General features: G+C 45.4%; 1 protein-coding gene across 7 annotated transcripts in view; it reads right to left on the bottom strand.

The window, feature by feature from the left end:
• nrxn2b (neurexin 2b) overlaps positions 1-27,398 on the bottom strand; it is a 282,388-nt gene that overhangs the window by 111,625 nt on the left and 143,365 nt on the right. For all 7 annotated transcript variants that reach the window (XM_086105123.1, XM_086105122.1, XM_086105124.1 and 4 more), the window contains 5 exons: positions 20,194-20,313; positions 17,273-17,654; positions 15,950-16,140; positions 9,401-9,574; positions 7,753-7,872 (listed from right to left, as the gene is read on the bottom strand). In XM_086105123.1, the coding sequence (XP_085961249.1) occupies positions 7,753-7,872; positions 9,401-9,574; positions 15,950-16,140; positions 17,273-17,654; positions 20,194-20,313 (987 nt within the window). The remainder of the gene's footprint in view (positions 1-7,752; positions 7,873-9,400; positions 9,575-15,949; positions 16,141-17,272; positions 17,655-20,193; positions 20,314-27,398) is intronic.

Raw genomic sequence — 27,398 nt, 5'->3', positions numbered from 1 at the left:
ACACAAAGAAAGCCTCCCAGGAAGTCCTGGTCATTTGCCTCTTAATTGTGTCATTTGATCGGAAGTGCTGAGAATTTAAATGACGTTTTCTTTCAAGGTATCATTGAAGGGTGAATGCGGCTTGGGTGTTGAATGATCCCAGCCCAAACCAAACCTCAAAACTCGTTACGTATCACGATTTCTTTCCAGTGATTCCCCCTTCCTTCTCATGCAATGGAATATTACAACCTCTTGCTGTACAGACTTGATTCAAGACAAACTGGCGCTTTGCATCACCAAGTTGTCGAAACAGTAACATATATTAGATGTTTTATGAAGTGAGAAGAAGAATTTTCAGGACTTCTGGCTCAGGAAATGGGTGAATGTAGTCGGTGAGAAACATGAACGTCATATTTTTCAGACCTTAGAGGGCACTTAAAATCCCCTAATTTTCTTAAAAATTGTGCCTTGTCATCCAGTGCGCCTTAGGTATGGATGTTAGCTTTTCAGTTCTTAAATTCAAATTCCTTGCCGTTACATTCACACTCTCATCTGCATCGAATCGCTAGCTGATGTCCATATTTTCATCATACAGGAACAAGAATTACTTCCTGCTTGCGTGCCAAAGCATAATCGGAAATGTAGCCACCTAATAATGCGGTGCACCGAATGTTCCCAAATATATGGGATTAAAAATAACGAAAATCCGATGCGCCTTATATATATGGATCAATATTCTGATATCTTGGGCGTATTTTAAATGTTCTGTAAAGTGCGTTGTTCCAGCTGCAACGGTTGTGAACGCTCAATATAAATAAAGCTTCATTGTCTTGCATTCCCTTAACGGCGCTCCATCTAGTGGATGCATAACGCAACAGCAGCCGCTATTGTAGCTTCTAGTGTACGCGCCTTATCATGCGATGCGCCTTATATATGAAAACAGTTTCAGGCTCTTCTTTGGAGGTGCGCCTTATGCTCCGAAGCGCCTTATAGTGCGGAATATACGGTCACCAAATGTGCCCCTGCAACTATGCACAGCATTAAGGGGGGTTCTGGGTCAGCTAGGTCTAGTATCTGGACTCCACATGCTCTTTCGGGTAATGACCCATATTCAAAAGTCCATGGAAGAAAGTGTGTTCAAGTGGAGATGCAGGTGGAATGCTCGCCTTTCATCTTGAAGTGGAATATATGAACACTCATGACTCTGCTGAGGGCTGAAAAACAGTGTCAGGCAATATAGGCCAGGCAAATATATGCGGATGTTTTCTGGCTTCCTTCTTGGGTCCTTGAAGGCCGAAATGCCGCTAATGAAGAACGAGGATGCGCTGGGAAATGCTGGAGTCGCCGTTTTGATTCTTTCACACACACCACAAAAATCTTTCTGCACAAACGGCAAGCAGGAGGCTGAACAACATTCTTTCGCCGACGTATCTTAGCCTCACTTGCAAAATGGCTCAATTAACATGTTTTTTTTTTCTTTTTAATGCAGCAGACAATCCCCAGCGTGCCAGGACTTCAAAAGGCAGCGCGTGCTGCTACAAGGGAGACGTTGCATTCCCTCCTGTCCGTTGCCATTCCAACAGATTGGAAATACGGCCTCGGAATTGTTTTGCTGGCCTGGAATTAAAAGTCAGTTACTTCCACTCGACTCGGGCGAGATGAAGGCAGCCCTGTTTCATTAGAACTTTATCGTCAAATTGATCCGAGCTGCAGCGGCTGTCGACACTACACCAACACACACCCGACAGAAGACAGCAACTGTTTGCAAGAAAAGTGTGTGTTTCTCTCAATTCTCAATTGAAGAGAAGGACAAGTTCAGAGTTTGAAATGAATCAAGTTTGAATTGACCTTCATGTGGACTGAAATAAAGTCCCCTCCATATAGCGGGGCTGGGCAATCGAAACTGAATCGATCTTGGCTTCTCGCAATTTTAACAAAAATGACCGAAGAACAATGATGAGGATGCCGAATGCCGCATTGTGTTTGGAAGATTCCCACATTGCAAAAGTACCCTGAATACACCATCGCCCGTGCAGCAAAGTGTATGATGTGATTCTGCCTTCTCTGAGTGTCCTTCAAACTGTGACAAGACACCAAGGTGGCATAGTTACCAAATATAAAGTTTCGAAAACAATGAATCATCATTTTTATGAAGCATGATTTCGATATCAGTCAAAATCCACCCATCTATTTTCCGACCCGCTTATCCTCACAAGGGTCGCAGGGGGTGCCGGAGCCTATCCCAGCTGTCTTCGGGCAGTAGGTGGGGGATGAACAACAATCCGCGTTCACACTCACGCCTAGGGACAATTTAGAGTGTTCAATCGGCCTGCCATGTATGTTTTTGGAATGTGGGAGGAAACCAGAGTACCCGCAGAAAACCCACGCAGGCCCGGGGAGAACAGGCAAACTCCACACAGAGAGGCCGAAGCTGGAATTGAACCCACGACCTCTGCACTTTGAGGTCGACGCACTAACCACTCGTCCACCGGGCCGTTTATCAGTCAAAAGAGTCATGAGGATTATAATATTTGTCAGCGCCCATACCTGACTCTCACTGTGCTCCAGTCCAGCAACCCACCAATGAAAACTAGCCATCCGACTAAAATGTCAACATATTGTTCAATCGATCCACTCCAACAAAGATGAATATGGTCTTCCAACAAATGGGGCCAACATGCCGATGTCTCTCCCCCTATAAAGACCGCCAAGGTCTTCTATCGAGCTACACAAGCGACCCAGCAAAGAGGTCCCCTGAGCCCCATCACGAGCAAGCGACACCCCGACCCTTCTTCCCCCCTCACACGCGTCCAATATGACGTAAATTGATGAAAAATGAAAAGCTAAAGAGATGGAAGCAAATCCGCGAGCTGATGAGAACATACGGAGCAAGGCGCGTGAGAAATCAAGAGGGAGGGAAAGAGCGGGGCTATTGATTAAGCAGAAGGCGGAGCAGCTGTCAATACCGCCGTCCTCTGCTGGGAGCGCCACGACAGAAAACAGGGGACGTGATGTTTATGACTCGGTCCAGACCAAAATACACATTTCAGGAGTCTCAGCGAGCCTCCTGGATTTGTGGCATAAAGAATACAGACAAAAAGGAACCATTTCTATGAGCTGCTTAAGGATATTGGAGATGCGCATGCAGATTGATTTATCGAACCATAAGAATCCTCCTTCTTCTCTGCAAAACTAATTTCCGCAAATCATTTATTTATTCATTTATTTTATGCCCGACTATACTCTACCCTTAAAGAAACACTCGTCGAATGTTAACCCAGTAGGGCTCTGAGGACTGCGGACTCGGGTCAATATTAGCGGATCCCAGAGTTCAAAGCAAACACGGTGAAGCGACATTTGGCTGTTATGCTGCAGACGAATGGAATAAGCTGCAAAACAGAAGTGAGGGCTGCCCCTCGGGAGGAAATACTTACAAATGCGTGTTAAAAAACAAAACGCAAGATCTTTCAAAGCATTTTTAAAGTCATGATCGGCAAAATCCTGTTCTTGAACTGCACATTCAATTTTAGTAAGCTACTTTTATTTCTTGTCTTTGCTTTTCAATGTCGTACTTTCAATTTGGTGAAGCACATTGAGTAGCTTTGCCTTGCCTTTTCCCCTGCCATTTCCTGTCCTGTGCAATAAGAGGAGCCACATTTCAATTGCAGCACTCCCCTTCTCCCCTCAGGATACGCGACATGATGGGCAACATTCATGAATCAAATGTGCGTGGGGGGTTAAAGGAACCCAAACATCATATAATGTCGTCATAAAATGCGGCGTGTAAAAGAAAAGCCTTCTCCCTGCTGCGTTCGAGTGGAAGTGCTTTCCCGAAGGGGAAAGTCTTCCTTGACATTTTATTTTTTTATGTTCCAGTCGAATGTTTCCATGATGAATAAGGAAGAAAATCTTCGACGGATACTTGAGTGCATGTAGCATGTCAGTTGTTACCAAGAAAAGGTGAAGATGACCAAATAAAGTGATCTGAACCATAGCGCTCTGCAGTGAAAGAGGACCAGAAGGGCAGCACGAGACGCACCGCAGTCTGTTGATGGGTGGGTAGAGACCGGCAACTCCCATGTCATTGACTCTGTCACGTTCCTACACCGAGGGTAAGATTGTATAATTCCGTCTGTGAGATGTAAGCCCAATAAAATCCTTCCCAGGACACTCGAATCACCACAAGGACGCACAAAATTCCACACGGGGGCTTCAGCAGAGGAATCTACAAGAACGACTCGGCGATGGGGAATGAAAGATTATCGCCCTCTTGGAAAGCCACCATTTATCACCTCATTGGCCTCCGTGCTCACGCCCGCCTCGGCGCTGCCGTGTTCATGCTACGGAAAATCCATTACTGGTCTCGGCGCAGGGCGGAAGATAGTTTTTAACAAGCAGGAAATATTGGGAGAGCTGCGATTCCGCGGATAAGAAAACGGTTCTCCCCACAGGATGAAAATATGACGACTTTGCACTAATTGCTGTGAATTGTTCTGCGGGGGGGGGGGGGGGGGGTTGAATTCACATGAAATCTCAAAATGTGCATCTCCACCCTATAGGCTTGACATTGATTACCAGAATAATTTCTTCAAAGCAATTGTGCATCGGCCGACGACAGGCGATCTTTTTCAGGGAAAACAATCCAGTGGCGCCACCTATTTTTTCCCGCAAAAAGAGCCTTCACCCTTTCAGGAGGTGAATTTAATCAATTTGCACACCGCATATGGCATGGTGGGCTTGGGAGTATTTTCCCAAAGATGCGCCGATATCAAGGGTTCTTCCATGTCTTTTGTTTCTGTCAGCCCTTGCAGGCGAGGGTCATTTGCAGTCGATAACACGGCGGAGTGGAGACTTGCAACAACTTTATCAGCGCCCACGGGATCAAATCTGAGGAAGTCATCCAGCATCGGTCAGGATTTTACCGTTAAGACACACTTGAGATATCATTCAACCTCGATTATTATTTTACTCCTCTCCTCACTTCCTCGAACGCCTCCTATTCGCCTTCCAAAATGGAGCCGAGGGCTTTCATGATGTTTGCATTTGTCTTGAGCGGTCTCAAAGCAATTACGAAGCCTTGTTAGTTGTCCTTTAATGCACATTGTGGCTTAAAAGCTATCCCGTTCTTTCATTAAACTCGGGAAAACGGTGGAGGCGCTGCATTGGATCGACGCTGGAGCAGAAACTCATCAAGAGCAAAGCAAAAGTTTCCGGCGGAGGAATTCCTCGTGATACTGGGCCCTAACTCTTGGAATCCCGGACACCGAAAAAGATTTTGACCGCGAGAAAACAGGTAATGTGGAGAAGAAGTGAAGAGACAAAGTGCTTTCTTTAGATTGCAAATTTCTTCTGGTTGAAGGGGCGAGTTCCTTCACATAACTACGAACCCGTGCGCAACAACAGTTAAAAACACTGATTCCGTTCTTTTCTTTACTTACATATCTCAAAATGAAATTGATCTTTTTGTTTACATTTGCTAAGAAAATACATTCGAGTTCAATAAAATGCTCCTTTCAACAAAATATTTGCTGAGTGTCACACATGCTTGTCTTGGAACACCAGTGAAGGGGCGGGGCTTTCCTTTGGGCAGGACAGTCACCCTTCAACCAAGGCCTCACTGCCTTTGAACAGTCGGTGAGGTGATTTTTTATAATTTTTTTTGTGGGGAAGCCAACATTTCCTTTTCAGTCAACTCAAGTGTCCTTTCATTCGTCTGCCCGCGCTCTCGCTCCAGCGGCTGCAAATGGCGAGATAGCCGCGATCTCCGCCAAGTGAGCGTTTGTCGCTGCCAGGCCGGTCGCCGTGTAAACGATAAAAGCCTGCCAGGCAACTACGCCGGCACCCACGCCGAGTTTGGGGCTAACCAGGCGGCCTGGCAAACATCAAGGAGACGCAAGACGACGTTGGGGGAGGGAGCATCGCTCATCGGAAAACACGCGGGAGAGCCACGCTGGCCAATGATACGTCTTTCATTTATTTTGCCAGTCGAGTGATCTGTCTCGACATTATCGCAGCTTTGCTTCTCTGGATTGGTGTGCCGAAGAACTGTGGCTGACCTACGCTGTGCGCATTACCGTAATTAGTGAGGGGGGCATGCAGCTGGAGAACGCTTACAAATGCACTTCATTAGTATGGCCAGCAGCTGGCTTCACTGTAAATGTGCACATGCCTGGCGGACTCAAACGGCTTGAAAAAGAAAAAGGGGAGGAGGGGGTGTGGGAGAGACTAGCCCAAAATGGCTTTGCCTGTCTCTTTCCCTTGAGGCCAGCATCCTCCTCTCCTTGGTGAGAGAGAAACAAAGGTGCGCGCATGCGCATCATTTCCCTTTTCGTGGTGTCCAGATGAATAAGGCACAACACTCAGGGGCCCATTTATGCGCCACTCATCGAGGAAGCGAGCAGTCAATCACCGCAGGCCGCGACTGAATAGCAAATGCTCTGCATGTGTGACTGCAAGTGTGCACACGCAAATACGTCGGCCGTAGGTGACTGCATCAAGTACAAATCCGCTCGCGGTTATTCCGAGACTTGCAGTAGAATCGGTGTTGACCTCAACTAACTAGCAACACAGTGTTCGTTTTCAATCGGTACTCCAATAACAACAAGCTCTCTGCTCACTGTGCATACCACCCACCCGCACTCACAATTCCACCCGTTTTATGGACATCGTTTGGATTTCCGGGTTTATTTTGTGTTTTTGCTTGTTTTACTGTCTGCTGCCAGGCCGGCATTGCAAATGAAAATCAGTTCTTAATTGCTTTACTTGAGTAAATAAAGGTTAAATAGTAGACATTTATTATCCATCTCCAGGACACGGCTCAGCAAAATTGCCTGCTGCTGAGCTGTTAACAGGACTTCGTGCCTGTGGCGTGTCAAATGTAGAAGACATTTATTTTGATTTTGCGAGGAGCAAGCCTTAAGCTTATCATTTATCATTTTGGACAAGTGGAAGCTGCAACAGAACGCCTCAAATCCCGTTCGCTTTGCAGGGGAGGTCCTGTGATTTATTTGGGCAGCCCTGCTCGCCCGCTCATGAACAACCACGAGCTCGGCGTGCAACCAACACTCTTTATTCAGTCATAAAGCACAGCTGCGGTGTTTGCCCTCAGTGAGACAAGGAGAAATACGATTGGAAAGTGAAATACCGAAGGGCGAATAAGAGACAAATGGAAGATGTGATGGAGCCCCGAAATATTCCCGCGTAACGCCGCTCGTCTGCCGAGCAAAGACAAAATGACGGCGAAGCTTCTGATGACCCTACCTTGGTTTTCGGAGAAGGACGAATCCCAGAGAGCTGGCCGGCCGACTCGGATACAATTTGTCATGAGTCAGCCGACGCCAAGGAGAAAAGGCCGATCATTTGGCGGGGAAAGTAAAGAAGGCCGGGAAGACGAAAGAGAACAAGGCGATGGATTAACCCATCCGCATTTGGGGTCAAGTGGATGAAATACGGTTGTCAGGGATGCAAGCTGGCAGGGGGAGGGGGGGGGGGGGGCAAAATAATTCAAAGATGAGGGAAGGAAAACGTGTCCTCATATCCCCACCTGGAAAGTTGCAATTGTGCTCTCTCTCTCTCTCCTCTGAGGGAGCGATGCAATTTACCTGAGCGGCCAGCGCAAGTCTATTAGCCTGTTTTTCACTTGTGCCAGAACCATTCATGTGATGAATCAGAACTTCAACATTGCCCGTGGTTGTTTATCAGAATCCGACAAAGCGCCACTGGGCGCATTCTCACACACATACACAAAGACAAATGCAAAAGTGAGAGACTCACGGTCGTTGCAAAACGAGCCTCCGTAGGACGTCATGGTGCAGTCGCAGGTGAAGCCCTCCCACTGCTGGAGACAAACCCCTTGATGGTAGCAGGAGTCCTCCGTACAGGTGGTACTCGGTCCTAAAGCGACGGGAGTTTCAGCTTAGCAGGGGGGAACGTTACTCGGTGCACAACTCAAGAACATTTCATTCGAATAGAATCCGACACCAAACTAGCCGAAAAACCGATCCGCTTCAATCCTGTGACGGCTGTGCTAAATCAGGGTCGTTGCAGGGCTTTTCCCACATTGTGACCTCTATTGACATTGATTTCTTTTGCAACGCTGCCCAATTAAAAACATTTAAATAACACTCGCTGCCAAAGAACATTTTAAGTGAAATGGTAAACCTTATAGCAAGGGTGTCAAACTCATTTTTGTCGCGGGCCACATTACAGTTACTGGTTCTCTCTTATATATTACATATGAGAATGTGAAATGTTGGTACAGATTTTAGCAAGCATCATAGAAATTGACATGTTTGGTTTGCTTTTGCGGGCCACATCAAATGATCTGGCGGGCCAAATCTGGCCCCCGGGCCTTGAGTTTGAAACATGTGTTACTCGGGTTTACAATGAAAAAAAAAAAGAGAGCCCCATCTTTTTTTTTTTGTTCTAGCTTTTGGCTGGCAAGGAAACAAAGTCAAAAGAAGATAACGGTGTTTGCGGAGGCTCAAAGAGTCATAAAGTACGAGATATGTTATCTTTATCGAGGCACCGTGCAGCTTGAGCCGGACTCGCTGCACAGAGATTGACTACACAAAACGAAAATCTCGCCGAAGGTCGGTCAGGCCCCAGTCGGTTGAAGCGCGGCGGCTCAGCTCTCCGGCATGTCCGATTTTGTGCTAATATTAGCATTTGGCGGTATCGAGTCACTGGTGGGAGTTGGCCTTGATGGCTTCACGGCCATTTTAACCGTATGAAGATGGCTAAATGCCCGTTGGCAGGTAATAAGGCTGTCTGGGAGAAGACCCAACAGGTAAAAAAACAAAACAAAACAAAAGTTCGATCAGTGCCTCTTTGTGTCAGCCAGTGTGGCCCTGAGGGAAATCAAGCCCGGGCTCTGTGACGCTCGGAATGCCGTTGAGATGTGGCTGAGAAATAAAGGGGTGAGAAGTGGGTAATGGACGCCATTGCCAAAATCCAGTGATATATCCCAGATTTAACCGGCCTGATTCTACGGGCGCATGTGGCCACAGACTGCAGCGGAGAAAGGATGAGCAAAAGCAGACGTAAACACGCAGGAAATGCAAGATTAATGAGGCAAGCGGCGAGGAGGGCGGGGGCATCGCTGAGATTAGCTACACTGAGAGATTCTTCGCTCATGCAGGTTTTATGGCGCAATAGAGAGGATTTACAGATTTACAGATGACATGCATAGGCTGCCTGGGGGTAGTGAGAGCATAGGCGTGGCCACTGGTGGATATCAGTAAATAACATCCGCACAAGTGCACGATGATGCCAGGCTTGGGGGATGCGACTCGGGCAGAGAGAAAAAAAAAAAACACATTTACTTGAATTTAATAAAGACGCAATAAAGGGCTGCGGCGCTGATTTCAAACAAATCAAATCGCGCATGCCGTCTCCTATTGATGAAAAACAAGCCACTTACCATCGCAGCCTCGGTCCACCTGGCCCACCCTGTGGAGGGCATCTGCAATCATGTCAGGGAGTCTCCCGTTCAAGTCCACGGAGGCCAGGCAGCCCTGGTACCCGTCCCGGGACGCGATTAGTTTGGGCAGATTACTGTACATGTTCTTGATCACGCCACCGATGTACAGCTCTCCTGCAAAACACGACATCAACAGATGCATCAGCACATCTCATGAAAACACAACCAACAGCAAAACTGAGACTGGGCTTCGTCTCGCTCGTCACCCGCCGCGGGTCGTTGGGAGTTTGAGGCGCCACTTGGCGCGACATGCACTGCACCAGTTGGCTAGCGAAAAGCTTCAGCTGGCTACTGCTGCGGCTAAAGACGTCGCGGAGTCCCTTCAAAGTGAGTAATCGTCACCTGCATGGCTGCAAATAAGGTCCTTTACAATCCCCGCAGGCATATATTCTTTATCCTCGATGAAAAACGAGTAGCAGTCGAAGTACGATTCTATATTTATCATTTGAGGCAAAAATGAGCCGATGGCTGAACAATCAAGAGAGTGAGGCTTGACGCTCGACATGAGCTGACTGCTATTATTGGAACGGACGTGATACTTTCAAAGATTCACCTCCATAGCTGTGGGAGTGGGGTACAATGCATAATAAGATTTCATGAGCAGCATTTGTCGAATCTGAGCAAAATGGTATTTTGGTAGAAAATATTAAAATATTTTTTAAAAAGTCTTGGTTAAGGCCTTAGAAATGTTAGCGCCAAAATACCGTGTGGCAAACTTTCAACTCGTCTCCAGGAAGCAATGAGCCAAAAGGTCAATTATGCGCGGACTTTATGTATTGGAACAAGTCAATGATGTTTGCAAACTTCTCTCCAGAATTAATGAGGACTTGACACTTGATGTTTCCCCGCCCGGGCCTTCCAATCAATATAACGAATTCATTAGTCTGACAGAGTGATGCGTTGAACTCACAGCTGGGAGAACCATTTAGCAAATATGAAATTATCTGCACGGCGTTAAATCCCCAGAGAGCAAACGGCGCGCTTTGTTTGAGACGCCGCCGGTTGACTGCACCGCTGCAGAAAGAGGAATTGGGTGGCATTGTACGAAAATGACTTTGGCAAAGCGTTTGGATCGTTCTTATGAATTGTGCAAAGGATTCCTTTGTGGGAAATGTATTTCTACTCTATTCTTTTTTTTTTCCTTCCCATGATTGAAAGCACTTACATCTATGACTCTCTGTGATAATAAATTAACCCATTCTGCATCGGTATTGGGCAAACAAGTTCCTGGAGCATACGTTTAAGGTACTGTCATTTCATGTAAATAATGGACAATTTTATAGGGGGGGGGAGGGGTATTGTACAAGTCAGTTTCAAAATGTATAGAGGGAAACCAGTATCTCAGGGTATGGGGAAAAAAAAGCCGTACTTTCATTCCAACATGATATGTAATGTTTAATGTTGCATGATCACGCCCCGCTGCCCCCCTAATATATATATATATATATTAATGTACATGTCCCAAATAAATAAATAAAAAAACACATATATAGAAATACACACACACACACACACACACACACACACAAACACATGCACACACTGTATTAGAGAAAAAAAAATGTTTTTTTAAAGGATGATTTGTGGGAGGCGTATAATACTAGGGCAGGTCTCCTGCTCGGGAAATGACGGAAACATGCATGCTTTGAGTCCTAGTTTGTTTTCAAGGTTGTGGATCATAACATCCAAACTTGACCAACTTTATCTTCTCCCCAGTAAGTGTGTGTGTGTGTTACAATGATGAGTAACCACTTTCCCGGGTGTCCTGGTCTGACTCTGCCGCCGTGATGAATGCTTGCGTCGCAGAACAGCGCAGAGCGTTCCGAAAGGCACGAGCAATTACAGCCGCGCGGACATCACCGGAGACCGAACACCTCCGCGTCTCCATGGTTACCGTAATGACCTCCTGTGGGCTGGCGGAGGGAGTCGGGATGCGAACTAAGATGCTGAGCTCAACCGGGACCCCTGAAAGCAGGGCCGTGCTGACATAACAATTACGGAGACTAATCAAGAGTTTTGCCTTGTTTGGCGCAACTTAAAGGGAAGCTCATTTGGTCCATGGGTGAAGACATTTCCCCTTTTAATCCAGACGACGACGCGTGATGCCGGACGGCTTTTCTAGCTTGACCTCGATGGCCTCTTTGGCAACTCTTTCAAAACAACAGTCCTCCCGATCAAGAATCGTCCTTAAAGTAACGTCCCTTCCTGAAAGGCAAAGGAACTCCGGACCCAAAGAAGCCGCTCTCCGATGTCGCGCCGGCACAACGGCTCAAGTCTTCAATTGCCAGGACCACGGTGCTCATTTTGCATTTATTACTGGGGGGGTTGCATTGCGAGGGATTTGTATAACTAATTGGAATCAAGTCTTTAACTTGCATACTTCACCACCCACGAAATGAGCAGAATAGAGAGCGGAAATTAGATTGGCTCCTAATAGCTATTGATTACCAAGTTTGAGGTTTGCCTTTAGTTTAGTCTTTGACCTTTGGACAGCCGAGTAATCTTCCAGTCACTGCTCAATAATGAGCCATGTCTTCCTTGTCGGCTTGATACTCGACAGTGTAGCCATGTGGCTTGTGCCACGGTGCTTATTTTGGTGTTCGTCAATCAAGTGGCCGGAATAATGACGGGGCTGTGTGTTTTGTAAACATCCATTTAGTCAGATTGGAGCGGCGCTGGGTGCAGATTGTGTCCTCGGCTGCTGCCTCGATGTTTGTGAAGACAAGACTGAATTTATTTCTCCATGAACACAACCGCTATTCATTTTTTATCCCGTCCCCCCATTCAGCGTCTTCATCGAGTCAACCCCCCCCCCCCATGCAGGGGGTGCAGGTTCATGAGATATTTTTCATTCCCACTCTATTGAAGTTATTATTGTTCATGAAAACTAAGAGCTAAAATTAAAAAAAAACCAAAAACAAAAACAAAAATATTTTCATTCACCAAAAAAAATTTAATAAAGAAAGTGAAATCTAACTGGGGCTGCATCTTACGTTGATGAAACTAACGATGATCTCCTCTGCTGTCATCTTTGGCAACTAATTTGAGCTTCCGGCATCCAATTGAAAATTCTTTAATTCGGGACTGCTGCAAATGTGTCCAGCAGGAGGAACCTCAAACAGTTGCTTGGGACGGGAGAATTTGTTTGTTTGTTTGTTTGTTTGTTTATTGAACATATTACTCCATACTTAGTGACCTTTGAACTTGCACTTGACAATTACCCCATATTAAAAAAAATAAATAAATAACACTAAAACTAATATAAAGTACACTGAAAGAAAGCATTTTGGAAGAAAAATGGTTGCTCTAACATCGAGTTAAAATGAACGGAATTTAAAAAAAAGTCAAAATGAAATAAGCACTAACAATCAGGGGCGGTTCTGGATCAATTTCACTGAGGGGGCCGGGCTGGGGCCAGGGGTTTTGATGGGGGGGGGCACATTCAACCCAGGGCTAAAAAGACAGATTCGAAATCTTATTTGACTTTTTATTTCTTCAGACTTTGAAATTGTAGTCATAACATTACAGTGATGAGAAAAAAAACAGTATTAGGAGGGCTAAAATGTCTGCAAGCGTAACAATACGTCTGTTGAGAATATTGAAGCCAGGGGATGATATGGTACCAGCCTGCCGGGGACAAAAAATTGCAAATACACTGAAGCTAGATGTTTTACATGCATATAATTATCCAAATTTTAAAAGGCAATGTCTTATATATTGATCCTGTTAAATAAAAATTAAAATAAAAAGGGAGACTAAAAAAGTTACACACACACACACACACACACGCACACACACACACACACACACACACAAACACGCGCGCACACACACGCACAAACACGCGCGCACACACACACACACACACACACACACTCACACACACACGCGCGCGCACACACGCACACACACGCAAATAGCACTCGTGTCGTGGTAATTTCCTTCTCTGCGGACTGCTTCTCATTTTCCCGCTCATTTTTAAATGGTGCAGCGCACTAAAGGGTCCGACTAGAATGTTAAATCACGCACTTTGGTTCCACCTTTCGCGTCGGCGACTCGGCACGACTGCGTAATCTGCGCTCGGAGGGGGGGCTACAGGGGGGGCCAGAATCGGTGCTACAGGGGCACTGGCCCCCGTTGCCCCCCCCCCCCCCCCCCCCGAACCGCCACTGCTAACAATAACGAAAAATGCAAAAATGTCCCGTTTCGTGTCCTTTGCTTTTGCCTTGGCTGAGGCCCCATGAAGCGCGATTGGCTCCTTTGGCCTTTTACTCCCCGTTTGCCCAAATTTCTCTGTCCGAGTTGACCTTGCCATCATACGTCTCCATACTTAACACTTTGCTTGACTCGATTGTTTTCCGATCCGTTTTTACAACCACCGCTGTGGCTCCTGAGCTCCAAACTCACCCCGCCCCCCCAACCCCAGCAGACTGTAATTGACTTTTGGTACGAGGACGCTCAAAGAAAAGATACATTTGTCACAGCAGGATCAAAAGGACATTGATATATGAGATCACACCCATCGTCAAGTTTCGCTGATGATGAAAACCACGACGGACATTAGCAGCGTAATCCGAATTGATAAGAACGGCCGTTGATTAAAGCCATCGCGGCGTTGGTGATCAAACTGAAACTTGGTGGCGGCTTGAGAACGTGACGGCGGCGTTTTGCCTCCTCCTTTGCCCGCCCGCCGCGCGAAGTCTCCGGTTACACCAGGCTGGAGTTGAGACATTCATCGTACCTGACGCGAGGCACTAATCCAGTTAGACGGCGTGCGATTTGTTTGGCTATTATCATGCAAATGTGTCGGGACGCCGGCTTCGGCAGGGCTTCGTTACAAAGCCTTCAGCTCCGTCGTTTGCGATTCGACACCAGGTGCAAATTGAAGCATTGTTCAAAAGGAAATTATACAGAGATTGGATTGCATATCCAGGGGAGCCATTGCTTATTTATTCAGCCTCCAACTAGATGTAAACATTGCTTTTTTTTCTTTTTTTTTTTTTTAATGAATGACTGCACTTGTGTCACTTAACAAGCCTCGTCTTTATTCACCATCCAAAATGATCCCAGCCCGTTTCAGTGGCAGCGTCTTGTTCTCATAACCCTTTTTTTCTTTGTATTGTATTATTATTTTTGCTGACAAATAGATCACTGGAATTATAAATATTTTTGTTTTTATTTTGCAAGCACAAAGAATATGAAATCTGAGATCACACGCATTTACAAACACACACACACACACACACACACGCACACACACACAAAGCGACTTTCTACGGGCGAGACAAAGCCCCGAGAATTGTTTCTTTTCTTTGATACACAGGTAGAAGCTTGCCAGGGAGATTGTGGGAATTGCTATATCTGTGCTTTATTCCCAGGCTGCGGAACACATTGCTACGCTGTGTACGTTCAGCATATTTCTAGGGATGCGCCATTGCTCGGAAATGCGTTTTGTACATTGCACATTTGTCAAGAGGATTCCTTGAGCCGTGCTTTTTTCTGGAGGACATTTGTCTCCGATTCTAGTGGAGGTTAGTACTCAATGGTGAATTCATGGTTCCAACGGAGCTGACATTCACTCTAAGTGCCCATGACATGGAATGCCGTCAACGGGAATCCTAACAAGGAGCTAACATATTTTTAAGTGGAATCTATATATAGACAAATTATATATATATATATATATATATATATATATATATACAGTATATATATGTGTATATATGGCAAGCGCACTCACACTACTAAATACTACTACTACTCCTAAATTTCCTAAATTTATTGCAAATAGTTTGTAAAGTTTCGAATTCACACCAGTTCTAAGTCGTCTGCTGGATGGTAGGGCGGCCGACAGCACGAAATGCAACCGCCGCCATTGGGGAGTTTCGACTTAGTTTGTGCTTTTTCCGTGCACGAATTAGGCATCGATATTCAGCACTGCCATTTTAAAATCTGAACGATTCTGGGAGAACCGGATTGCTATTTCGGGCTCCACTCGATTTTCGGTTCTTGATCCCCAACCCGACTGGTGATTCATTTTGGACACATTATTTTGCCATCAGAAGCAAATTCACATTGTTGTTATTTGGTTTCTCTTGTCGAAAAGGGATGTTCAAACCTGTGAGATGTCCCCCGCAAAAAATATTGGAATAAATGTATATTTTGTGTATAAAATATATCTTTTCACAAAACACTTGTTTCCTGCCTTTTGGTTCGTCCAAAATAAGTGAGTTGGTTGAAAACGTTTACGGCTGATTTAGTAATCAGATCAAAATGGGATCAGTTAGAAAGATTTATTGATTTATTTTTTTGTGATGAGAGTCAAATCTTTCATGAGGTAGTTTCTGTGTTTACAGAGTCATAAAACTCATTCTGAGAGCCAAGAAACATCAGTCAATGTTCTTAATTGGCTGGCAATCAACAGGTTGTCTTTTTTTCGGAAAAGAGTGACGAGGCCCGAGGCTGGCCAGCTGGCGCGAGACGTCTTACCTTTGAGGTCCAGGTTGCGGGCTCCATTGGAGTGCTGCGTCACGGTGCGCGAGTCGATCTTTAGCGTGTGGACGTTGTTGGCGTCCCGGGACACCACCACATTGTGCCATTGGTTGTCGTTGAGCGGCTTGTCCGAGTTGCCCTTCATTAGCGACGGGCCGTTGCCAAGGTCAAAGATGTAGTGGACGTACCTTGGGAGAGAGGCAGGAACAAGGACAAAGATGATGATGATGGTCATGAAGATGATGCCTGTGTGTGTGTGTGTGTGTGTGTGTGTGTGTGTGTGTGTGTGTGTGTGTGTGTGTGTGTGTGCGTGTGCGCGCGTGGGTGCGTGTGTGTGAGGTCTTCCAAATATAATTCAGCTGCCGTCCTCGGTGGCCGGTCACGCCGCACCAATTTGTCTGGAGGCGCTTTAAGATGGATGACGCGTCACTCTCAATTCTTAATGGCTCCATATTTTCCATGTCGCCCATTTGTTTGTATTGTATTTAAACTGTACATCCTCTGCGCGTTGGCATGCGCGTGGGGAGTCAGCCTTAACATTTGTGTCGTTCTCCCGCACTCAGGTTGCAAATTTTTCTGCCTCAACGCCAGAGGAGGGAGATTCGCTCAAAATGTGACATAAGTAAGAGTACTCTTAAAGAAAAAGTAAAAGTCAAAAGTGTAGCCCTCCAAATGATGACTTGAATGAGAGCAAAAAAGTACTCAAGAACAAACTACTGGTGAGTCACTTTGAGACAAAATTGTCTTTAAATGAGTGCATGAACACCAAATGAAACAAAAATAATCTCAAAGATGTAGCCAAAGATGTTAATGTACAATATTACTTTAAATAAAATGATAACATTGGGGAACAATTAAAAAGAAAAAGCTGCTGTATTCGATTTAAAAACTAAAATTGGCACGCTAATTCCATTTTTTTTTTTTTTTTTTACACAGGCACATCAAATTTTCTTCTCCACATCTTACCAGACAAGCAAAATTCCACTGATGAGCTGTGTAAGTTTCAAAACTACTCTGGCAAGTACAATTCATCCCAAAAGTCAGTAAATGTAAGGAAATAAAAGGAACGCGTCTGCTAAACGCCCATTTGAGTCCACCCCGCAGTGGCTTTTTGCAGACATATTTGAGGTTTTAGGCCGAGGCTATTTTGGCCGATGCATTCAGAACGAGCGTGGCACCAAATCCGCGGTTCTTTGTCTTCATAACGCTGCTAAATAGGAAACACGAGGAAGCAAAAAGCCTCTTTCTGAGTATCATTATAAAGAGCTTTAAGGGGGGAAAATAGCTTTCTATTGAATTCGTCCTTGAATGCATGCTCACCCTTTGACCAGTTCCACAACAATGAAGTCGCTCCCGTCGCCGGAGTTGAAGAGCAGCAGGCCGTCGGGCGTGGTGGTTTTAAACTGGAAAAAGAGGTGCATGGAGGCGTACGCTTGCAGCGTGGCCATCGCCAGGTAGCTGCCTTTGCTTCGGAACGTCACCGGATCGGCAATGATGTGGCGCATGCCAAAGCGGGCGTTGAGCTCGCAGTAGGAGATGTCGCCGTTCTTGCACTGGTCAAGGTAGGGCACGCCGTTGAAGGCCAGGCCCTGAAGGTGGCCGATGAAGTTGGACGGCACCACCGAGATGAAGCGGCGCTCGGTCATGATGCCCGTCTCGATGTTGTGGAACTCCAGACGTGTGTGGGCACCGGTCATCTGGCCTGGAAAGCGGAACGGCTATGAGGAGGGACTGATAACCATCATTCATTTAGAGAGTGCGCAAATAACGGCGCCGCGCTGCTCCGCTTCAGGCAACGGAAGGTGTCCGGGGAAATATTACGCTTCACAGTATGCCACCGTAATTATACGAGTTCCATCAGGGTGAAAATTCAATATATCGCAATATTTACTTTCATTTGCACTGAAGGAAATGAGACAAACAGTATAATGCGGGGATGAGATTATGACCGTAAAATCCTGTGTATAAAATGCCTCCTTGTATATTTCGAACCCGCCCTCCCCCCAAAAAAAATCGACCTTAAAAAGTACCGTATTTTCCGCACTCTGAAGCACACCTAAAAGCATTCAATTTTGTCAAAAGCCGACAGTGCACCTTAAAATCCGATGTGCCTTATATCTGATCAATATTCTGATTTCTTGGACACGGTATTTTAAATGTTCTGTAAAAACGCTTTGTTACAGCTGCAGCGGTTGTGAAAGTGTTATATAAATAAAGCTGTATTGTATTGTATTCCCATTAGCGTAGCTCCATCTAGTGGATGCATAATGCAACCGCAGACATGATTGTGGCTTGTATTCTATGCACCATATATATGAAAACAGTTTTAAAATAGGCCATTTATTGAAAGTGTGCCTTACACTCCCAAGCGCTTTATGCTGCGGAAAATACAGGGGGGGTTTTTTCTCTCTCTGGATCGGTGTATAAGACAGTACCCTGATTTGCTGGTTATCCATTGCTATCATTTAGTCGCATTTGTGCAAGTGCATGTTTTTAATGTGGCCAAAACACTGTGTTCACAATGAACCTCTCCTGTTTTGAAAAGGCATACGAACATATACATCAGGTGCACATGATGAAACTGTGTTCAACTAATGTTATTTGATTATTTCTATAACAGCCTGTAGAAACAGACGTGAAGTGAGGGTACAACAAACTGTTTTGCATTTTATTGTTGAGTGTTGCTTTGGAGGGGTTGTAATGAGCATGCTAAGTAGTGCAACGTACGAGCTTGTAAATGCATCACTTGTTTGCGAAATCATATCACAACGACAGCAGTGACTTTGCCAGCTAAAACAGCACGTTTGAGTCAGCCCAGTTTATGAAAAAGTGATCGGGAGGGTGTGTGTCCGGCTGTCAGCATCAAAATGTGTGCAGTCATTGGCGTCATGTAACTGCCTTTGAAAAGTAATCCGGCAACTCTCACCAGCAGTGCTATTCGCCAGCGCGGCCGTCACTAAATGCTGGCAACAGGCGCCGTACAATACAGCGCCGGTGTCATCAGGACGCTTTCTGGAGCCCTTAATCAGCGACTGGGGGTTATTTCAAGATGTGGTTGTGACGTTAAAGCCGGTCGCGACGAGCAAGTTTGTGACGGCACTGCTGTCTGGAGGAAGAGTCAAGTCAGCCATTAGGCCGCGACGCGTTGCCGGGAACAGCTTCAAAATAAAAGTGAACCTTGGGCATAGATGCTCATAAATGATGTGGTTGGGTAAGTTTTATTTTGAAACTGGCCTTCTTATTGCGTTGGCGGCGTGATTCATAATGAAGTATTAATGCTGCGTTGCATCAGTACTGTATAGACCAGGGGTGGGCAAACTACGGCCCGCGGGCCAAATCCGACCCGTTGGTCTTTTTAATCCGGCCCGCCGAAGGTTGGTACACAATTAAGGTTCGATGTCAACGACTGCATTCATTTCATTTGGACTTGTAATGACAGGCATTTCAACGCCAGGTGGCACAGTTACTTGAAGTTGCAGAGCATAGGGAGGAAGGGGGAGACGATACGGAAGCCCGCAGTAGCGCCAAGTCAAGCAAATCCCGTTCGATACGACGGAATAATGTACTCTTAAAGTCTGAAAACGTGCCCAAAAATGCAAAATACTGCTTTTTAAATAAAGAAATCCAATTAATATTCTGTCGAATTTAGTTCACCCTTTTGATCCGGCCCTCCATAATATTTTCTGGTTCTCATGTGGCCCTATGCAAAAAATAATTGCTCACCCCTAGTATAGACACTGTTAGTCGAAACATGGTGAAACATTTTTTAATGTCAAATTCAAATTCAAACCTGTGTATAATACTCAGTTTAGGATTTATTTTTTTTTGGGGGGGGGTATTATGCAGGGGATTTTACGGTAGTTTGTATTGACATGGATTATGTCGTGCAGCATGACAATTAAAAGTTCTCGGTTTTACTTTTTTGGCCTCATAAAACATGCGGACCTTGACCCGGTCATCGGTTGCTCCCGGACATGCCGCGCCCAATCCATCCCCTTCATCGAGCTCACACCTTTTTCCTTCGCCTCTGTCCTTATCCTCTGCTCCAGTCCTTTGCCCGAGGCCACAATATGTGACTCTGCCTCATCTTTGTGATCTTTCACCCTTCCACTTGCTATTTTGTGAGCAGCCCTACCGCCACATACACCTCAGAGCTTTCAATCCAGCCAAGACCGATTTAAAAATAAATGCTTTTTCTCTCTCCCTCCGCCACCAACATCTTTTGTTCAGGCGCAACTAACCTTCCACGGTGACGTTGTCCACGGAGAGCTGCAGGCTCTTGCCTCGTCGCACCACCTTCACCGTGTGCCACTCATTATCGTTCAGCTTCTGGCCCGCAAACAGTGTCTCGGGTCCTTTGCCTGTGGATGAGCGGGGAAGTCAAAATATGGCATTGTAGGAGTTGCTTGTAAGTGTGTGTGTGTGATGCATGTGCACGAATGATGTGAGTGGTGCTCTATCAACACACGCATGTTTAATGTGTTTTTGTTTTGTTTTTTTCTGGTTCAGCCGTGTGACTTGCGGTCACACGTGGCGGCAGGAAGGAGGTGGTGGCACAGACATTAGTCAGGGCAAGCTTACGCAGGCACCATGTCGAGAGCATAGAGGAGTCACGGGTAACTGTTGGGGGTGGGGCGCCAAGCCGAAAGGTTGACGTTTGCTCGGAGGGATGTTTGGATGCTGCTAAGCTAACAAGCCAGTTTGAAACGCAAAGAGTGGTTCAAACAAGAGCAATAGGCCTTAACCCCGGTCAATTGGCTGGAAAGAAGTCAGCTCCGCAAATGCCTTGCCTCTGGTATGAGCCAGACAGGATACTCTCATTAAAGCGGCTAAATATACACATGCCGCATGGGGGTTTCGTTTTGTTCATTAGTAGCTTTTCGCCACCAGGTGATGACCCAAAGGCTGCCCCCCCCCCTTGCCCACACACACACACCCCTACTATGTATCCATCTGGGGAAGTGTCTGAACACACACAAAATGCTTCAAATGCAATAGAATAGCAATACATACTATTAGCATGGGCTAATCAGGGCAATTTCATTCCAAATTCACCTAACTTGGTCTTCAGTCTTAAAATGACGTCGGCATTTTTCCATCCGTTCATTGGCTGATCGGCCCAATGGGTGAAGGAGGAGGATGACTGTCGGACATTATTAAAAATGAATTTCATTTGCTGACTTTTTTCAACCCAGAAAAAAAAAATAATAATTCTGACTTCCTGAGTGGCAACAACTAGTTTTTGTTCACAACATGCTGATCTTTTGGTGACCCCAAGAGCCAGTCCGCAGGTTCTACAGCAGGAGTGCCCAAACTTTTTTGACCTAAGATCTACTTTTCGATCAACCAAACGTCCGGGATCAACCCGTTAATGCGCACACACTTGCACACGCATGCCATGATGAGCAACAGCCATAACGGCCTCTATGATGAACGCAATAATTTAAAATAAATTTGTGAAAATGATTCCCTGCCTACCTTAGTGAGAGACCTGACGCGGATGCATGTGACGCACTTTTGCAACCTGTTAACTCTCAAAGCTAACGCCTACCGTTTAAAAATGCTTCTCTTGTCGCTCCAGATACCCATTCTTTGCCATTGCCATTGGTGAAACGCAGATGAAACAAACTCTGAATGTCAATAATAAGAACCATAAAAGATATCGCGCAACAGCTCTGATCGCAAGCTGCAATTGCAGGCTACTGAGCGCTAACAACATCCGGTGACGCAAGTCACGCGCCACCGTCGGTGAAAGGTGACCTGCTTTGTTTTATTTTATCTTTTAAATTGTTTTTGTGAAAGAGATACGGACGGGATGATTCGGGTGAGGTGTGCATTCGTACAAAAAATATATTACTAACATGCACAAAGATACACTAATGTTTGTTTGTTTGTTTTTTCCTCTTCACCCCTCACGTTTGATTTGGGACCATCCGCGAGCTGCCGGGCCATCGCGATCGACGTCATGGGCACCTCTGTTCTAGAGTGTTTGGGCTCCAGTGCTCTTGAATGACCTCCCCCACTGAAATTAGAGCTGCTTCCTGAGTAGACATGTTTAAAACTCCACTTAGTTTTATACTCTTGTATTTCGCTGTTTTACTAGCGCTTGTTCTTTCTTCTGCCCCCTCCTCATCTACTTGCCGATGGCAAAATCTACCGCCTGTGTACAGACTCTGCATTAACTGACCAGGGCAAGCTCTCAAGTGGGCCACCTTCTCTGAGGCGTTGCTATGGAGATATCTGCATCAACCAAGCGGGCTAGTATTTGAGGAGGACCCACTTCTCCAGATGGCTTAAGACTCTTCTAGTTAACACTGTAAAGGAAAACATTTTCGCCGTGTCCAAATTCACAGGCTGGGTCTTTGGAAGGCCGCATGATGTCTTTTCTGGCATGACTTGACCACACGTGGTGTCCAAAATTCACATTAAGCCTGTCCAAATTTGCAACGGCTTAGGCAGTCCTCACGGAGACTACATGAGGGGAGCTTGTGAAGGAGTCGGAGGACCCAGCCTGCAAATTGTTATTCTAGAGCAGTGTTTTTCAATCTTTTTCGAGCTAAGGCACATTTCTTTCATTCAAAAAAATCCCTTGGCACACCACTTGCTGAAAATGTGAAAAAAGCTTATTTTAACAATTAAGTGTTAGATTGTTATTATAAGCGTTTTTAACATTGAAAAATAACGCTTTAACACCTTGAATAGGAATCAAATCAACATCAATCCAATATTTTATAATCTTTCATATTTATTCTCACTCAGTGTGATAAATGGTTTGGATGAACACATATCTGATATCCTGGCAGCAATCGATGAAAGACACAAAGCTCTTCTTCCACAGCTCTCATTCTTTCTGTTTTTAGTTTTTACAACAGTCAGGCTACTTCTTTAGCCGCTCTGGGTCCGAACATCTCATTTACAATGGTTTTGCAGGCGGCAATATTAATTGCTCTGCCACTTTTTTTGATTTAGCCACAAGTTCAGCGACATGTTGGTAACTTGCTTTCAAGGCTCTCTCGTTTACCTTTGCAGGTTTTCTCATGCACGTTGCTTGTTTCTCCATGTTTTTCACGCAGGCAAACAAAATACTCCACCTTGTTGTTTCGAAGTGAAGGGTGTTTTGTTTGGGGATGGAGTTTAAGCTTACTTGGGACAGTAGTGCTGTTGGAGAGTTGTTTTTCACCACATACCAAGCACAACGGAGTCGATGCCGGTAAAAGTAAATCCAAATGAAAGAGAGCTGTCGTCGTGTTGGCTAGCGCCGGAAACTTCGCACGTCTCCAAGCACAAAGCAATTCGCTAGCTGCTGCTGCCCCCTACAGGGATGGAAGAGTACTACCCGATCACTCTGCCGGGCGATTGACCGCACAGGCATACATATTGGATCATTTTCCCACGGCACACCTGACAATATCTTGCGGCACAGTGTTTGAAAAACACTGTTCGAGAGTTTGGAAACAACGTCCGGTTGCGTTACGCCGGACGTGGCGTCATGCGGCGAGAATGTGTCCTTCAGAGGACGCAGTCTGTGAATTTGTGATGTGTTAAATGGCCATCCTGGAAGGAGATTTCCTCCATTTGTGGCACCTTCTAAAAGTTTCAAATGTTTTCCCAGGTGTGTTTTGTTTGTTAATTTTTGGTTTTTAGCTTTTCCCGGTGAGACTCTTTTGTGCTTAAGGGCGATATTCATAAATTTGACTTGACTTTTTGATCGCGAATTGCCACAAATAATACGATGTAAAGCAATCAAGTTGTTTTCAAGGAAGTCACGGGGGGTAAATAGGTCGGTTTTACGGATAGCAAGCTAGCTACTAAGCTCCTTGTACGCTATTCCCACCAACTTCTAACAAGCACCATGATCAACATGCGTATTCCCAGCCTAATCAGCATTAATATTAACACTGACTGCTGTAATGTTAAGCGAAATGGCCTGCAGGCGTGCACTCGGCGAGCTCGAGCCTCACCTTGCTTGTTGTGCATCCCCCCTCATGGCAGTGCTGACTCCCTACTACAAAGCAAGCACATGCTCATTCGCTACTGCCCCCGAGTGGTGTCAAGGAGTTCAGCCACTGGCCCCGACTACGAGGGCTCCCAAGTGCCAAGTCCACTTACAGCAGATGGGCCAGTTCTGCATGGTATCATGTGGGGCGACCTGGCAGCATATTAAACAGGAGGCTCTGGGCGCGCCGGGCACATAACGCACTGTACTACAATTTTGGAATATTCAAATTAGATGGGCAGACGGTGAGCACACGAACATGCGCACGCGCGCGCACGGCGAAACTGGGGAGGTTAATAGCCGTTTAGTCCTCGCACCCTTCACGCGTGATTACGCGGGGTCGGCCGGTGGCGAGGCCGAGGCCCAAACAACCTGCCACCCATTTTATACGTAAATCATGTTAATTCCCGAAGAAGCGTGTACGCAGGACTAAAGGCCAGCTGTGGGCATATGGTGAGAGTAATGGACAACGATGGACCTTATCGGACTGACAATCTGCTTTAGCGGTCAATGGATCAATAGTGCTCTTTTCAAGAGGCGTCTTGTCAGTGAATAACAACCTTAAGCACGTCAATGCCAGAAGCACCAAATGGCAATCTGTCCCAGTCTCCTAAAAAAAAAAAAAAAAATCATGATATTGCTCGTTCTTCGCAGATGATAAAGAATACATGGCTGTGTCATCCCATTATCTGTCTGTGGTAATCCTCCATTCGTGTCAAAATATTTGTTGCTTTAAGGGTGACAGCACCACAACGCTATCCGTTAGCTTGTTGTTGTTGTTGTTTTTTTTTGTTTGACAGCATGAAACTAATCAGACTTTTCAAAGCAAAAGTATGTGGCTGTTTTTGCACAAAAGCAAGTCATTCTCCTTGTTTTATTTTTAGTTGAAAAGCAAGTCTCGTCTCTGAATGGAAACAAAATTCCAAAGCTATTATAACCCTGGTCTGCTGAGACGTTACTCTCTGTGATGTGAGTCGAGTTGAGTTCACTGCCACGATAAAGGGCTGTTATCAGATTTTTGCTCACTATTTGAAAACAAACAAAAAAATCACCAGAATAACGTCTTGAATCTCCCAAAACATGCAAGTCATGCAAGGCACCACTGTGCTTTTTTTCTTTTTTTTTTAATAAACAATGCTCCATCATTCACAGAAAACTCACGCGCCCCTCTGGAAAGTGAACAAACAGCACAAAACAACATTTGTGAAATTAAACGAGTCTCCTTCCGGGCAAACACCTGCTCGACTAAAATGGGACGTCGGCGTGCTTTGCGAAAATTATTCTGGAAACCCCAGCGGTCGAATGTTTGCATTAATGGCCAGCCACTCTTGTGAACCGACTGCCAGATTTTAATGAGCCCTGTTTCCAAAGTTGGATAGTTTGAATTTATAGACAGATACATTTTCAGTCAGGCTAAATCGGGTGACTGCATGGAGGCAAGAGCGCGGCCGGCACGACTGACCAAATGGCACGCGCGCACACACGTGCACACACGCGCACACACACACACACACACACACACACACACACACACACACACACACACACACACACACACACACACACACACACACACACACACACACACAGGCACAGATTTTTCACTGACTTTTTCCTGCTGTGCACAAGCCACTTTGAGAGGGTTGAGAGTACCAGCAAGTGACCCATGAGGACTTGTTACATGAGTTTTTTTTCCCCCCACGTCCCTCTCCTCTTCTGCCACTAAAAGCAAAAGCCTGCAATGGTTACGTAAGGCTGCACAAGTTAATGTGCCGTTGTCTTAACAAAAGACAGGATTTACGCTCCGCAGCTAGAAAGCCTCCATTTTGACGATAATGCCATTTGGCTCCTATCTTAAGATATCACATTTTCCATCTAGGGCACATTGCCGCCGGTCTAATGAAAAGCTCGGTGCTGTATGTGTGTGTGTGTGTGTTTGCGTTTGTGCACCAAAAATACACTCTGTCGGGAATGACAGGGCGGTAAAAAATATTTGAAAAAAGTGTTCATCATTGTAAAGTAATTGTTATTTTTGAGGATTGTCACTGGGGTGGTCCTTGGAAAAATGGATGCATATTTTTTTTGTAGTTGCGATTGAATAGGAGCGGGGTCAGGCTGGCAAACATCATTGATTGATCATCCCTTGGCTAAATAAACACCAGCGATATCTCCGGTGTGCAAACGGCTGCCGCCGGAAGACATTCTCAGCACTTCTCGGTGAACGCAGGGAATTAATCCGACTTCACACACCGCATAAATCTGACTTGATTCGTCATTTCAGCGACGATTCCTCCGCCGTCTTGTCCCGTGGTATGACACGGGCTTTGAAAGCGGCCCTCTTCAGGCTCACGGTAATGAAATCAACCCGTCTAAAATCCCGCCTAACGTGGTCGTGATGGATTGACGGAGTGACACCACCGTGACGGAACATTCCACTTCTTTGCCTAAAAAAAATAAAGGAATCAATAAAATTCCTTGGCTGCTTTTGCACTATGCTCTGGGTAATTGTCCATCAGCACTGTGAAGCATTGGACTGAATATGATCAAATCATTTTTCGGAATTCATCCACCAGGTTGTAACTGATGTGAAGTGGTATTTTGCTTGAAGCTTCTTTTTTTTGGGAGGGAAGGGGGGGGGGGGCTACTCTTTACCTTTGAGTCAATATTTTAAAGTGGCAGTCTGACAAGATGATTTTGGTTACTCGACACACCTCTCCAGGTGAGCCTAATGAAGTGGCCAGCATAGAAGGAAAGGGACGGTGGCTTTTTCCTGGACGTCTGTTGTTGAAAATATTGAACCGAGTATCAGATTCGTGTTTATCCAGTTACTGGAGGGACCCGAAAGGCGGTAAATAGTGCTCAAAAGCTCTTCTTACTCGGACCCATCAATGAATCTTTGAGGCATTTTTTTGACCTCGTTTTGGATTTTTCATCATAGTTCGCTTTTATTTCCTTTTGACTTTTTTTTTCTCAATTTTTCTAATTCGTTTTTAGAGCTGCTTTGTTCATTTGTTTGAATGATTGATTTTTTTTAGAATGATTTATTTTAGTTGAACAGGTTTTGTATTTGTTTCAGTTTGTTGTAGTTTCTTTTCATAAAGTGCAACAATTCTCAAACGACTGTTTGACCCTCCTCCTTTTATACAGACACACAGCAATACCGAAATAAATACATCTTAAATCAGGGGTGCCCATTACGTCGATCCTGATCTACCGGTAGATCTAAGACAGGTCCCAAGCAGATCCGAGGAGTGTCGAGGAGAAAAAAAACAAACAACCATTTGTGTGTCTTTGTACATGTTAGTAATATTTTTTGTGTGTGTGTTAATGTACGCTGCACTCTAATCATCCTATCATTCACATTTTCACAAAAAAATAAAATAAAGCAGGTAAATCTTGAATTTACGGTGCCGCGTGATTACGTCACCGGAAGTTGTTAGCGCTCAGCAG

The sequence above is a fragment of the Hippocampus guttulatus genome, chromosome 2, assembly GCF_054856545.1.
Source record: "Hippocampus guttulatus isolate MCC_2025c chromosome 2, RoL_Hgut_1.0, whole genome shotgun sequence".
NCBI lineage: Eukaryota > Metazoa > Chordata > Actinopteri > Syngnathiformes > Syngnathidae > Hippocampus > Hippocampus guttulatus.
The sequence above is the reverse complement of the archived record's forward strand: the minus strand, read 5'-3'. Positions and strand labels throughout refer to the sequence as shown.